The following is a 13,768-nucleotide window of genomic DNA, read 5'->3' as shown; positions in this document are numbered from 1 at the left end:
TCTGATTCAGCTGTCGGCTGCACTGATCAAAAGAAGAGGGCCTTAGTGTTTTTCTTTTTGGCCGAGTACTCTTTTTGCCCAATATCAAATGTTTTGAACACAGGCTTAAATCCTTCGAGGCAGATAGAGGGAACTGACATTTGATCGATCAGGAACACACCAGTTAGTCCTTTTGGAACTTTCTTCTTCCAGTGTTTTTCTCCCGTAGATGAAGGATGCATATATATCCCATCTTTTAATGGTCTCGACGTATGCCATCTGCATTTCTCTACATCAACAGCGTCGTCGACTCGAGCATATGCTTTTGGAATGTTACGGAGATTGCAATAACAAAGGTAAAAGCTTTGGACAGGGTATAGATCGTGATGCCTGATTTACGGCCCTGTCGCATACAGAAACTATTGTACACACTGACGACTTTTTTTTCCGGTTGCTGAAATGTATTGCATATGATGTTTTGAAAGAATTGAATGAAGTCCTCTCAAAGAAAAAAAGAATTGAAGTAGGAAGTAGTTCATGTGCGTGCACAAAGTACCCACATGCAGTTTCATTCAAGCTGCGGGATGTTGCATACAAGGGAAATTGAATATGTGGCTGAACCTGGTCTCCATATGAGAAAATACAAAGTACCACTAAAGGAATATTAATTGAATCGGTTTTGCTATATCTAAATTGTCTGATTTTCAGTGATTTTTAGTTAGAGATAAGTTGATTTCTCAACAGTTGGATATGATTTGTGCTTTAAGATTCGAAACAGATGATTAAAAAAGAAGAGTAAAATGAGATCCAGATATGAATCCAAAGGTTCTGATTCGTCGACTTAAATCTAATTGAATTGGATGCATCTAACGACTTTCACCCAAATGTCCGCACTGCCAGGGAAACATGGGCAATACATTTTAATAGATATAATTCCGCCAAACAGCAAGCCATTGCAACATGTGTGTTTAAAAACTGAGAGTAAGTGGCTGCCTCCATGGATTGACGGTTGGCGCATCTCAGACCTTGCGCCTAAAATCGCGCCCCACCGGGACGGTGACCTCTCGGTGGCCGAGGCCTGTGCCAATAATAGATGGGTGGCTGCTGTGGACCCTGACCTTGACGATGCTGGTCTGGCTCAGTTCCTTGCTATCTGGGAAAGACTTCAGCGGGTTCAATTGGGCACTGGGGACGATGTCTTCCGGTGGAGTTGGACGACTACGGGCAAGTTCTCGGCCAAATCGGCCTACCTGGCGTTCTTCGAGGGCCGTTTGGACTTCAACTACGCCAAGCTGATCTGGGGTTCTAAGGCTCCGGCTAAATGCAAGCTGTTCACCTGGCTTGCCTGTCGTGGGAGGTGCTGGACGGCTGACCGGCTCGCTTGTCGCGGTTTGGATCACCCGGAGAGCTGCCCTCTGTGCGGCCAGGAGGACGAGACTATCTCTCACCTCCTCCTCGGCTGCTCCTTTGTGAGACAAGTCCGGTGGCAGGCCCTCGCTCAGTGGGGAAAAGTGGAATGGATGCCTGGGCCGGAGGCCACTCTCTCTGATTGGTGGTTGGCTATCCCCCTCTCCGGCAAGGATCGCAAGGAGTTCTCTACGAGCTCGTCGCTGATTTTCTGGTCGGTCTGGAGGTTTACGAATAGGGTGGTCTTCGACCATGCCCCGGTCCTTTTAGCTTCCTTTCTGAGTGGCTTAAGTGTTGAGGCGGAGGCCTGGATTCGTGCTGGGCTCCTTAGTGGTCTAGGCTTCGGGTCGATCCCGAGAAAGTGGAGAGATAACGGCTAGTTATGTCGTGTGTCGGCCCTTTGGGCATGTAGCCGCTTCGGAGCAAATTCTTCTTCTATAAATCAATGATACACCTGATTGGGTGTATTCTAGAAAAAAAAACTGAGAGTAAATTTAAAAATCAACAATTTTGGGCAGTGGTTTCGCCGAACAGCGGGGATTCGACTTCCCCTGGGGGTAGGGAGTATTATGAAAGGAGATTAATCATAGATTATCAAATTCTTCCTGGGTCGATGCCCGAGCGGTTAATGGGGACGGACTGTAAATTCGTTGACAAAATGTCTACGCTGGTTCAAATCCAGCTCGGCCCAAAAATCTGGGGCTTCGTGAATATGAACTAAATCTTTTTATTTTTCTTCCATAAACAAATGTCTGATCTATAGAAAAAAAGAGAAAGAAAAAAAAGGGGAAATTCAATTTCTAATCCATATCTCTCTCATTCCTTTCTTACAAACAAAAGAGTTTTTATTATTGAAAGGAAGGCGATCAAATTCGAGTTCGCGCCGGTAGATACTATCAATTAATAGATAAAACTAAATATGAAGAAGGTCTAAATAAAAAGAAACAAAATAAAAAGAGAAAAAATAAGTTACGAAATGCAGTAATTCTTCTTTATTCTTCTAATTGACTGCAATTAAACTCGGCTCAATCTTTTTTTTTAGAAAAAAAAAGATTGAGCCGAATAAAAATGGATCATGACACAGTTAACAAAAAAAACTGTCCGCAAAAAAATCACACATTTTGAGTAAATTTGCCTCAACCAGTCCGAAACTCAGTGATTTGGCGGTTTGACTTGATTTCTTATAGATGGGGCCCACCTGTCGGATGCCGCCAACCCGACCCGTTAACCTACTGCCAAATATATTAAAAGAGAAAGGTAAATACAAAATACAAAAGCCAGAAAAAAGAAAAGAAAGGGAACGGTGAACAAGTGACACATCTTTTTGCCGCACCTGCGACGTACGCTTAGAGCAAATCATCCTCAACTATGCATTTCCAGCACCTCGATCGCCATCTCCGCACCACTCCAAAGTCCAAACGCATAAGGCCGCCGTAGAAATGCCGGCGACGACGTATACACCGATCATCTAGGCGATGCCGATGCCGTATTATTAAACAAATTATTAGTGCCGAAATCAATCTTGCATATGTACATGAGCCGCCCATAGGCTGATCGCTTGCTTCCTCGCCGGGGCTTTGGAGTGAACCGCTTGCTTCCTCGGTACGAAATGGAATTTGCGCGACGACCTGCGAGCTGATTCACCTGATCGAGCCCCCGCCGAGGCTTTGAGAGTGAACCGCTGAAGAAGTATTGGCTGGTGGCTTAGCTAGCTAGCCATAGCGAGCTGAGGCCATGGGTTGCTTCGGCCGCGTGTTGTTGCTGGCCATGGTCAGCATCGTGTGCTTCGGCGGCGCGTCCATGTTCCTCTCCTTGATCATTTCCGAGTCGCGTGGTGGACGACTCAGCAACTGTTCCGTCGCCGTGCTTGCCGTCGTCCTCCTCTTCTGGGTCATCATCGCTGGCGGCATGTACGTCAACTGCTGCGACATGTACTTCCCGTTGTCGACGACGTTGGGCCGGTGCTTCCGCGGCGCCGTCGGCTGGCTGCTCTTCCTGCCGTGCCGGTGCTGCGCACGCTCAAGCCAACGGCCAGAAATAGAAAGCGGCAGCGGCAGCGACCTTGTGGTTCCAGGACAGGGTCGTCACCTGGTCGTTCTGGCCCGGGAGCCGCCGGTGGGAGGAGGCGGCGCGCGGGTGGCAACGACGGACGATATCCCGACGACGTACGAGCAGCCGGAGGGCGGCGGCGCATCTGAGTGCGCGGCGTGCCTGGGCGAGGTGGAGCAGGGGGAGACGGTGAAGCGGCTGCCGGCGTGCCTGCACGTGTTCCATCGGCGGTGCATCGACCTGTGGCTGCGTGACCACTCCACGTGCCCCGTCTGCCGGCGCAACGTGCTCGCGCCGTTGTTGCCGGAGCAAATTGTGTGAGGACGTACGCTGACATTAATTTGCCATGTCCGTTTCAGATATTGTTTCTTGCATGATGAGTTGGTGGCGACAGAAAACGCGCGCGGGATCAGAAGTTCAGAACCGTGGATGCACATTGGCATTCTGTGAGCAGCTACTTCTCTGGTCGATCAGAACTCAGAAGCACGCATGTAGCGCTAGTAGCATAATAGCATTGTTAGTTTTTTTTCTATTAACACTGGCATTTGTCAACACCCATGCTTCTAGTGTGACCGTCCCAATTTATATGATTTGCATGGTCAGTCAAACTGTTGAAAAAAATGTGAAGGTAAATGTTCCACTCGTAGTACTCCCTCCATTTCACAAAGGTTGGCGTATTTTGTTTCGTTAAGATAAGTCTTTGATCAATTGAAACTCTATTGATATGTATTTTTTCATACATGAAATTTATATCAATGGATTCGTCTTTAAAAGTTCTTGCTAATGATCATGGTTTCGTATCATATAACTTACATATTGATAGAGTAATTTTTGGTCAAAAGCTTGTCTTAACGAAACGAAATACGTCAACTTTTATGAAATGGAGGGAATGGATCCTTAGCTCTTCACCCGCAAGGTTTCGGGTGTGTGCACCTACGTTCGATCAATGTCCGATTGTACCATCGCCTTCCTGACAACTTGGATTTGTGGACTTTGTGAGACTCACTAGTGGTGTAGTCAGATCCGGGTCAACAAGACCCAGTGGCTCGCTCTATAAGACGGTGTGCCATTCAGCATTAATTCCTTCTTCATGTTTGGTCGTGGAATGTGTAGTTTCTTCATGTTTGCTTGACCGCCGCGAACGTTTACACTTCTTGGCTTTGCCTTTTTTAGGTTTTTCGTTTGGTCGCTGTGTTAGTTGGGTGCATTCTCAATGCTAAGTCATCTGATTGCTAGGATGGTTTACACAGGAGTTAGTTTTTTCTTTCGAAAATGAAAGATTTTATTGATCTCAATGTTATATCGAGCGAAACAATCACACAATATCACATTCCGGTCTCTATTTCGAAACACACACATCCAATAATTAAGTACTCAGTTCTTCTCAATTTACTTGTCGCCTTAGCTTTTTATTTTTTTCCCAGAAAAAATGTCGTCTAAGGTCGGTAACTAATGCAGCTCACTCCGCGAGTGTAGACTTGGGGAGAAACACAGGCGGCACATGCTGCTGTGGGCCAACATGCACGCATGCATGGGCATGCACTGGTGGGCTGATGGCTAGCCGTGGGAAAGGAGCAGTACACGCTGGACTCGAAAAGCCAGAAATTAACTATGATTTCAGCCGGTTTGCATGCATAGATGGATTCATTGGTTATTGTGATGATGCTAATACGACAAATAAACTGGGAAGGAGGAAGTATCGAACAAACTTATTACAATGAAACAAATATAACGATTCAATCAACATCAAGACGGATACTAGACCGCCACTCATAGTGGGTAAAAATGTCACTGACAACTTGCTCCCGCTGGTTGCACGTCATCAAAACCAAATGACGGTCTGCCGGCTCGAGAAGTTAAACCAAGTACGACATCAATGCATGCAAGAATACAAAACCTGCATTGGAGAAGTTAAATTCTTTCTATTAAAAAAACATTATCATTTTTGTACAGCCAAATAGCCCAACATAAAACAGCAACCCTGAACATAAGAAGCGCGCTCAATCTTTTGTGAACACCCCGTAACCAAGGCCCAAACATGTGAGCAACATCACGGGGAGGATAAAGATTTGAAGTTATTTGGACCATCGACCACACAGATCGAGAGACATCACATCGGAAAAAAAAGGTGTGTAACGGTCTCATCCTTCCAAATCCGCTTTAACAGGTTGTTTTTAGTAAGAGTGACCTCCCGCCGCAAAAACCAAAGGAAAATTTTAATTTTTAGAGGAATCTTTAATCTCCATATACGTTTGTTAGATATCGGCGTGCATATCAGCATGGACCACGACATGGTACATTGATTTGACCGAAAATAAACCACTGGGGTGAAGATTCCAGCGAAACTCATCATGTCCAGGAGATAGGTTCATAGTAGTAAGGCGAGTCAGGAGGTTGGTCCAATCCACCAATTAGATCCGACAAGGTTGCGCCTGAAGGACACATTTGGTGGGAAGGAGACGAGAACCTGTGCCAAGGTATCGTGTTTGTTACGAACAATGAGGAATAAGGAAAGGTATTGGTCTCGAAGGGGACGACCACCGAGCCAAGAATTCTCCCAGAATCTCACTTGAGAGCTATACTTGATAGAGAATGATCCAAAACGGAAAAAAGATCGTTTGGCTCTCATCAGATCTCCCAAAAAGTGAGAATACCTTGGTTTCCACACCACCTGAGACAGTGCCTACGAACCGATGTAAGTCCCTTGTTTCCACACAAGAGTTACTTCAGCACACCCTCTCTTCCCAAAAGGGTATTTTAGTACTTTCACGGTGAGTCTGAGTAGGATGGATACACTTCGGTAATTATCTTCAATTCGAATACTAGATAATTACGTTCTGACGGATGAACATGTTGAAATATATTACTTTGGGTAAACTGTTAGGTGCATCAATTCAATAGAACAGTACTGAACTTTAGTTTGCACTTCAACGGGCTACTGATGGATGAATACTGATGTCTCCGATGTCGCTATGACGGAGTAGTTATTTACTCTAAGGATGCCAGAGTTTCTGAGTATTGCCAGAGTTGTTACTCTATTGTTGTAGCACCATTTAATTCAGTATCAGTCAGAACATCCATTGATGCACCTGAACTGCAAGTGTGACAAAGATACAGCAATATTCTACACAGGATTTCTTCTTAAAGCGATCGATTTATATTCGTAGTTCTGTTTAATTTATTGAGCTAAACTCACAGAGCCTGACTGGTCTCTCCATCTCCATTTTGACATCTGAGCAAGCAAAGCTTAGACATCAACTTCATATAGTAGTACAACCTAGTAACTGATTTAGTGAGCGTGCAACAAGTTGACACTTGCGTGAGTTTCAGAGATCAGAAACAACCTAGTAACTGATTCAGTGAGCGTGCAACAAAGTTGACACTTGCGTGAGTTTCAGAGATCAGAAACAACGGTGTCGTTGCAAAGAATTCTTTCTTTACTCGATACCAGCAGGTGTAACGTGGAGACATAAAGCTCAAAGCGTGACAGAAAAGTGATACGTAGAAGGGGGGGAAAAAAAAGAGAGAGGATGCTTTGATAGTCGTAAAGTCTGGTTTCGATTAGCAATCGAGCATACAATTCAAAGAAAGGCGCCGACACGCAAAACACACGATGGAAAAAACAAGAAAGATAACATACAGTATGCTGTAATAAGCAGGAGTGAATTGTGTGCAGGTACTACACGGTTTGAGCGTGACCGTGCGCCGCCTTCCTCAACGTCTGCTTCTTCTCACAAATTAGTGGAGGGATGCTCTGCTCATTCCGGAAGTAGTCGTCAGGATCGATCTCAGCCTTGGCCATGGCGAGCCTCTCGAAATTCCCCTTGTAGTACTTCTCGCCCCAAACCTTGCCGTCCTCATAGCTCGTGACGCCGTCGTCGCCGTCACCGAGGACGACATTCTGGCCCAGGTCAAGGTCCCTGTAGTTCACGTACGCCTCCCTGGGGTCCTTGCTCACGTACGGCTCCATGAAGGCGTAAAACTCCTTGATCCACTTCACCTGAGCCGTGCCACCACCATCCTTCCCCCAGAAATTCATGTACTGGATGTTGTACAGAACCCCTCCGCGGTGCGGGAACGGCGTCGAGCACTCCGGCACCCTGCCGGTCGCGCCTCCGAAGGGGTCCAGGATCATGAGCCCGGACTCCGGCTTCGCGAGCCAGGCCGTGAAGATCTCCGCCCAGACGGCCTCCGGGATGGGCTGCCGGACGTAGTCGGACGTGGCCTTGCTGAAGGTGTCCAGGGAGGTGGTCCGGTTGAGGAGGTCCTCGGCGGTGGCCGTGGCGCCCAGGTAGATGTACGGCACGGACTGGACCCAGGTCATCTCCTTGCAGTGCGTCGCGTTCACGCCCAGCTCCGGGAACGCGGCGCGCATCACGGGGAGGAGCTCGGCGCAGGTGCCCAGGTACAGGGACTGGAAGTTGGCCCCTTGCTTCTGGACGAGCACCCGTATGAAGAGCTCCTCGGGGAGGAGGTCTCCAAGCTCCTGCCATTTGGCTAGGATCCCCGCGGCGCCCTCGGCGGCCGATTTCCGGACGCTGAAGGTGGCCACGGTGGGCGGCACGGGCACGAGCTTCACCTGCCATGAAAGCACGATCCCGAAGCTCCCGCCGACGCCGCCGCCCCGGATCGCCCAGAAGACGTCGCTCCCCATGGAGGATTTGTCGAGGATCCTGCCCTCGGCGTCGACCATTTTGGCGTCGATGACGTTGTCAATGGCGAGCCCGTACTTGCGCAGAAGCATGCCCATGCCGCCGCCGCTGAGATGCCCGCCCACGCCGATCGTCGGGCACAGGCCCGCCGGGAACGCCAGCCGGTCGCCGCTCGCCTTGGCGATGGCGTAGTACAGTTCGCCGATCGTGGCGCCGGAGTCCACCCACGCGGTGTCCGTGGCCGCGTCGATGCTGACTGAGCGGAGGCTGGCGAGGTCCACCACGGCGAACACCTCTTCGGCTCGTTCTGACCTGTAGGAGAGGCCCTCGTAGTCGTGCCCGCCGCTGCGCACGCGCAGGCGCACGCCGTGCCGGCGGCCGCAGATGACGGCGGCCTGGACGTGGGAGGCGTTCGTCGGCGTGACGATGCAGAGCGGCCTCACCGTGGTCGGCGTGAAGAATTTGGGGTTGCGGATGGAGGAGACCAGGATGGATGTGAAGGAAGGCGAGCTCTGGGTGAAGACGAGGTTGTTTGGCATGGTCTCCGAGAGGCATTGGAGGAAGTCATCGGAGGAAGCTAGGGAAGGGATCACGGGAGAGAAGCATGAGAAGAAGATGAAGGAAAGTGCTAGCTTTGAGCTTCGAGACAGAGCCATTGATCTTAATTTGCTTCGTCTTCCGACGATGCAGTGCTGCTGCTGCTTTGAATCGATCGAGCTCTACATATATAGAGTGTACTGATAATCCGATAATACGATGGGTTCACTAAGTCAAAGACAGGAGTATTTGCCACATGATTACCCCGTTGGGGCATTCCTTATTTATGTTTTCTGTATTGCTTGACTTACAGTATAAGAAAGCTTCAATCCTTAATCAACCGATCCCAGAGGCAGCTTCCATAAATAAAGATTGTGCCGGATATGCTACAGTACATACTTGTTTCATATTTCTCATCCGGCATAATAAAAGAACTCAATTGGCTATCTAGAAACCGAAAGTTCTTGGTAAACAATCTAGGTAGTGGCCACGTGCCTTGTCTTAATTTGCGACGTGCAACAAGTAGCCGTTAAGCATAAGTCGATGTTGGTCTAAATATGCGACTAAGCTTATGTCAGATTTGCTCGTGCCGTATTCATGAATGTGAACACACAGTGTAAATTGCAGAGAAACACATACGTAGCGGCTCTTGTAACAGAAAACCACGAATCCAGGTTTTTTTAACTGATACCCACGACATGAAGACTAATGAATAACAAAAAATCTGAAAGTGACCGGTTAAGACTAATTAACCTTCATGGCCCGCATGTGATACACAGAAACCAGTTCTTTGCCTCACAGCTCATTTCCGGCCGCTCAAGCCGGCTTATTCCCGGCAGCTCCCCCCCCCCTCTCTCTCTCCATTCTCTCACTCTTCTCACTCCAGGTTCTTTTTCACCAGCTCCGGTTGCGAGTGCATCTGGCTCTTCCCATCGTTGTTGGCTCTTCTCATGCCGACCGCGCCCGCCGCCTGCCTCGCCTCCTCCCTCCCTCTCTCCCTGTAGAGGCCCCCGACGGCGGCCGAGGAGCCGTGGAGGCGGCCGAAGCTTGAGCCCGTGTGTGCACAGCTCCATGCTGACGGAGCCCCATCGGAGTTAGATCCTGCATCCCCATCGGAGTTAGATCCTGCATCCGCACGGGGCTCACGACGCCCAGGTGCGCGCCGCCGCCGCTCTTCGCCTTGGAGGAGCTAGACCGCCCCAGCCTCCGCCCGCTCATCCGCCTCTCCCGCGCCAATGCCCCGAAGCACGGCTGGGGACCCGAAGGCCCGAACTGCAGCGAGGAGGAGGAGGAGGAGGAGGAGGAGGAGGAGGAGGAGGAAGAAGAAGAGGAGCCCAAGCACGAATCGAGCGGGGCGAAGGGGGGGAGTTAATTAAGGAGTTACCGTACGTACTAGCATCGGTCGCAGAGCTCGCTGAAGTCGCCGGAGCGCAGGCGCCAGCCGCGGTGGTGTGGGCCTTCCGATTTGGGGTCCTTGCAGCGCGTGTTGAAGCAAATCGTGGGCCGTTGCTGATGCGAGGATGGCGGATGGGGCTGCTGTTTCTGCTGATGCGAGGCAGCTGGATGGGGCTGATGTGGCTTCTGATGCGAGGCGGCTGGATGGGGTTGTGGTTGCTGATGGGATTGGGAAGCGGCCGGATGGGGCTGCGGCTGCTGATGCGAGGCTGGTGGATGGAGCGGTGGCGGCGGAGGGGCGGAAGAACTCAGGCCGATCACCGCCGGCGTCGCGGTCATGCTCGCCGGTGAAGAAGCAGGCAATGGATCAAGGAGGAGGAGGAAGAAGACGACAGGTAATGCCTGAGAGAAGCCACCCTGAAGGGGATAGCCTGGGCCGGCTCATATGTCGGCTCGAGCCGTTTCCTTGCACTTGATCTAGTAATTAGGATGCTTTGTATGACATGTGGGCCACGGGCAGTTAACTTGGGCAAACCAGCCATTTCGGGTTTTTTGTTACTTGTTAGCGTATGATTAGTGGGTATCTGTTAAAAACCCTTGGGTTCGTGGTTTTTTGTTACAAGAGCCGCTATATATGTGTCTTTGTGCAATTTACTCTGAACACACACGTACATGTCGTATATTTATGTCGCCAAATAGAAATCGCATTACCCTGCACATTGTGCATGCATATACATTTTTAGATGAACAGGGACCCCCTCCCCGGCTCCATTTTATTGCAATGAAACCAACCGTCTCTAGCATCCAGAATTCAGTCTCCCGAGTATCCACATTGTGCATATGTTTTGAAACTTAACTAGTTAGGACCGAATAAAGTTACATACAACTGACATCTTCGCTGTCGTCGCGCGGGGCTCCGACACCGGGAGCGTGCGGTCGCGGCCCCCTTTTAGGTTTGGCAGGGGCATCGGGGATCGCTCCGGCGATCGCCGGCGTGGCCGATGGTCCTTCACGACCGGCGAAGTGATGTACCTGAGGTGCGCACAAACCAAGAACGCATGCACGCACGTTTTTACCCAGGTTCGGGCCACCCGGAGGTGTAAAACCCTACGTCATGCCTGTCTGATCTAGTATTGATTATGGATCAAGTGTTTACACCTTGCCAGGGGTGGGTCCCCGGGCACTCTCTCCTTTCTTGCTAAATACTACTTTCTACTTCAGGCCACTGCTTGTGTGCACTACGAGTTGGCTCTGCCGACAAACCAACGAGCTAGAGGGAAGGACCTAGCGAACCGACTGAACTGGCTGAACCCCAGAAAGATGTGGAACCCTTTGACCGCCGGCGGGGGTCCTCCTTTTATAATCAAGGGGATGCCACAGGTGCCGGGGCGCATGCATTACAAGTGTCGAACGGGGAGGCATACAACTCCCTCCCGGTGAGCTGGTGGCACGCATGGGCGCCACCTCCGCCGCTAGCGGTCTAAAACCCTAGGGTAGGATTGGACAGCCACTGTTCACCTGATTTGGACGGGTAACGCTCTCCTGTCGGCTCATTTAATGAGCCGTGCGCCTCACTCCTCGCCCTGGCGAGGCCGCGCGCCCGACGCCCGCCACGCGTCCGCGTGTAGCTGTTGCTCTGCTTGCTGGGCCCCACCCTTGAGGCGAGAGCCTGCGTCCGGGAACCCCTTCTCCCGGCAAGTCGCTCCCCGGGAAGCGCCCAGGTCCAACGCACCAGGAACCCCCCTCCCGGGAAGCGGCTTCCCGGGAGGTGCCCAGGCGGGAATACTCCCCGAAGCCCCACTAGCCCTTCCGAGTTGGTAGCTTGCCGGCTTGCTCGTGGCTGCTGCCCGGGACGAAACCCTCCCGGGTACTCGGGGACAGGGCCCACGCGTCGCGCAGCGGTAGTACCCCACGTGCCACTGGTGCGACAGTTGCCCCCAGGCGTGGGCCGGCATCACCTGTTCCCGGATGAGTCTTCCGGCAAAGAAAAGCCTCCGACAAAGACTATAAAAGGCCTCCGGCAAAGCAAAAGCCCCCGGCAAAGAAGGTGATCACGTGGACTTGCCGCTGAAGCTAACGACACCGTGACGGGAGGCCTCTTTGCCGAAGGCCGGGCAAAAAAGGCCTCCCGCAAAGAGTTTTGTCTGTTTTTTTCCTGTTTGTGTTCATTTCTCTCTTCTTTCAAATTATGATTTAAACCACCACTTTTTGAGTTCCAATTTTTATTGTAATTTCATTTGGCATTGATGAAAAGAAATGTGAATTAAAATGATAACTTTTTATGTAAAAATATTTATTTATCATTTTCTACGGCCTTTTAATAGGGAAGAATGAAAAAAAAATACTACAACTTTGCCAAAATTTCACAATTTTTTGCATGGTACCATGTTATAGGTGTATAACATTGGGATAAATTTTTTAAGTCAATAAACAAAACTAAAATGGTACATACTTTACAAAATACACGATGTCGAGAGTGAACCTCGACATTTGATTCCCGAACAAGGCATCGCATTAATTTGACTCATTTTTTAGTCGAAACTTTTACTGTGCTTACATTTGTCATTAATGATTACTTATATGAATTGAAATGGCCACATTTTATGTAAAAATAGTTACTTATCATTTTGTAGAGCCGTTTAATAGGAAAAAAAATGAAATAATACTAAGACATTGTCAAAAAAGAACACATTTTGGCTTGGTGTCGTTTTATGGGTATATAAACTTGGGATAAAAACTACAGGTCCATACGCAAAATCAAAATGGTGCATGCTTCACAAATTGCAACATCTTCGTATAAGTTTCTGAACTTAGCGCTCAAACATCCAAATTGAGTCCTGAACAAGGTTTGCAATATTGTTTTCACTTTTTGAGTTGATTCTTTCACTATTGGTTCATATACTGTTAATGATGAGTAATGTGAATTAAAATCACAAACTTTTATGTAAACATAATTATTTATCAGTATTTAGAGCCGTTTTAGAGAAAAAAAATTCAATAATACTAAAACTTTGTCAAATATTAGCAATTTTTTGTCATGGAGTCATATTCTGGGTATATAAGGTTTGGATAAAAATTTCAAATCAATACACAAAAGTGAAAGGGTACATTCTTCACAAATTGAACGATCTCGAGAATGAACCTTCTAATTCAAGTCCCGAACCAAGTTTCGCAATAATTTGTACGGTTTGTGAGTTGATTTTTTTTACCGTGATTTCACTTAGCATCAGTGATGAGTAATATGAATTAAAGTCAACACCTCATATGTAAAAATAATTACTTATCATTTTCTAGAGCCGTTTAATAGGAAAAAATGAAATAATACTAAGACTTTATCAATAATTGACAATTTTTTGCATGGTGTCATGCTATGGGTATGCAAACTTGGGATAAAAATTACAGACTAATATAAATAACTAAATGGGTCAAGTCTTACGAATTTTATACATGCAAAAGAAAAAGAAAAGAAATAAGGCTGAGAGGCTGTTTGGTTGCCACCATGAGACAAATTTGTCTGACCTGAGTAAAGCCTGAGTCTTGGTTGGTTGCTTACCTGACTCTTTTTTCCCTTGCCTGACCTGAGCCCACACGCATGCAATTACCCTGAATCAGGCCACCAAAATAGGAGGCCTGAGCTTAGGCATAAGCACTTGATTCTTTAATTGTTTGATCTACTTTCTCTCTACCCAATGCCATGCATATGTACTACCTTTATTAATTTCTCAGGGCCACCAACCGAACACAGTTTC

At 48.5% G+C, this 13,768-nt stretch overlaps 2 protein-coding genes across 4 annotated transcripts; one reads left to right on the top strand and one right to left on the bottom strand.

Annotated features, from left to right (window-relative positions):
• The first annotated feature begins 3,120 nt into the window (after positions 1-3,120).
• Positions 3,121-3,756, top strand: LOC104583983 (E3 ubiquitin-protein ligase EL5). The gene has a single exon (XM_010238043.1). It carries the CDS (start codon positions 3,121-3,123, stop codon positions 3,754-3,756), a length of 636 nt encoding a protein of 211 aa, XP_010236345.1.
• Positions 3,757-6,969: 3,213 nt separating this feature from the next.
• On the bottom strand, positions 6,970-10,446 carry LOC100833798 (berberine bridge enzyme-like 28). Of its 3 annotated transcripts, none has more exons than XM_024460429.1 (2): positions 10,009-10,446; positions 6,970-9,725 (listed from the first exon to the last, which is right to left on the bottom strand). In XM_024460429.1, the coding sequence occupies exon 2, from the start codon at positions 8,741-8,743 to the stop codon at positions 7,115-7,117; it is 1,629 nt and encodes a 542-aa protein (XP_024316197.1). In that variant the 5' UTR covers positions 8,744-9,725; positions 10,009-10,446; the 3' UTR covers positions 6,970-7,114. The 3 variants fall into 3 exon arrangements, with proteins under 3 accessions (XP_024316197.1, XP_024316196.1, XP_003571166.1); XM_024460428.1 differs by having other exon boundaries at positions 6,970-9,749; positions 10,018-10,446; XM_003571118.4 differs by having other exon boundaries at positions 10,018-10,446.
• Between the last annotated feature and the right edge of the window lie 3,322 nt (positions 10,447-13,768).

The sequence above is a fragment of the Brachypodium distachyon genome, chromosome 3 (genome assembly GCF_000005505.3).
Source record: "Brachypodium distachyon strain Bd21 chromosome 3, Brachypodium_distachyon_v3.0, whole genome shotgun sequence".
In the NCBI taxonomy this organism is placed as follows: domain Eukaryota; kingdom Viridiplantae; phylum Streptophyta; class Magnoliopsida; order Poales; family Poaceae; genus Brachypodium; species Brachypodium distachyon.
Note: the sequence above shows the minus strand (reverse complement) of the source record. Positions and strands in the feature narration are given on the sequence as shown.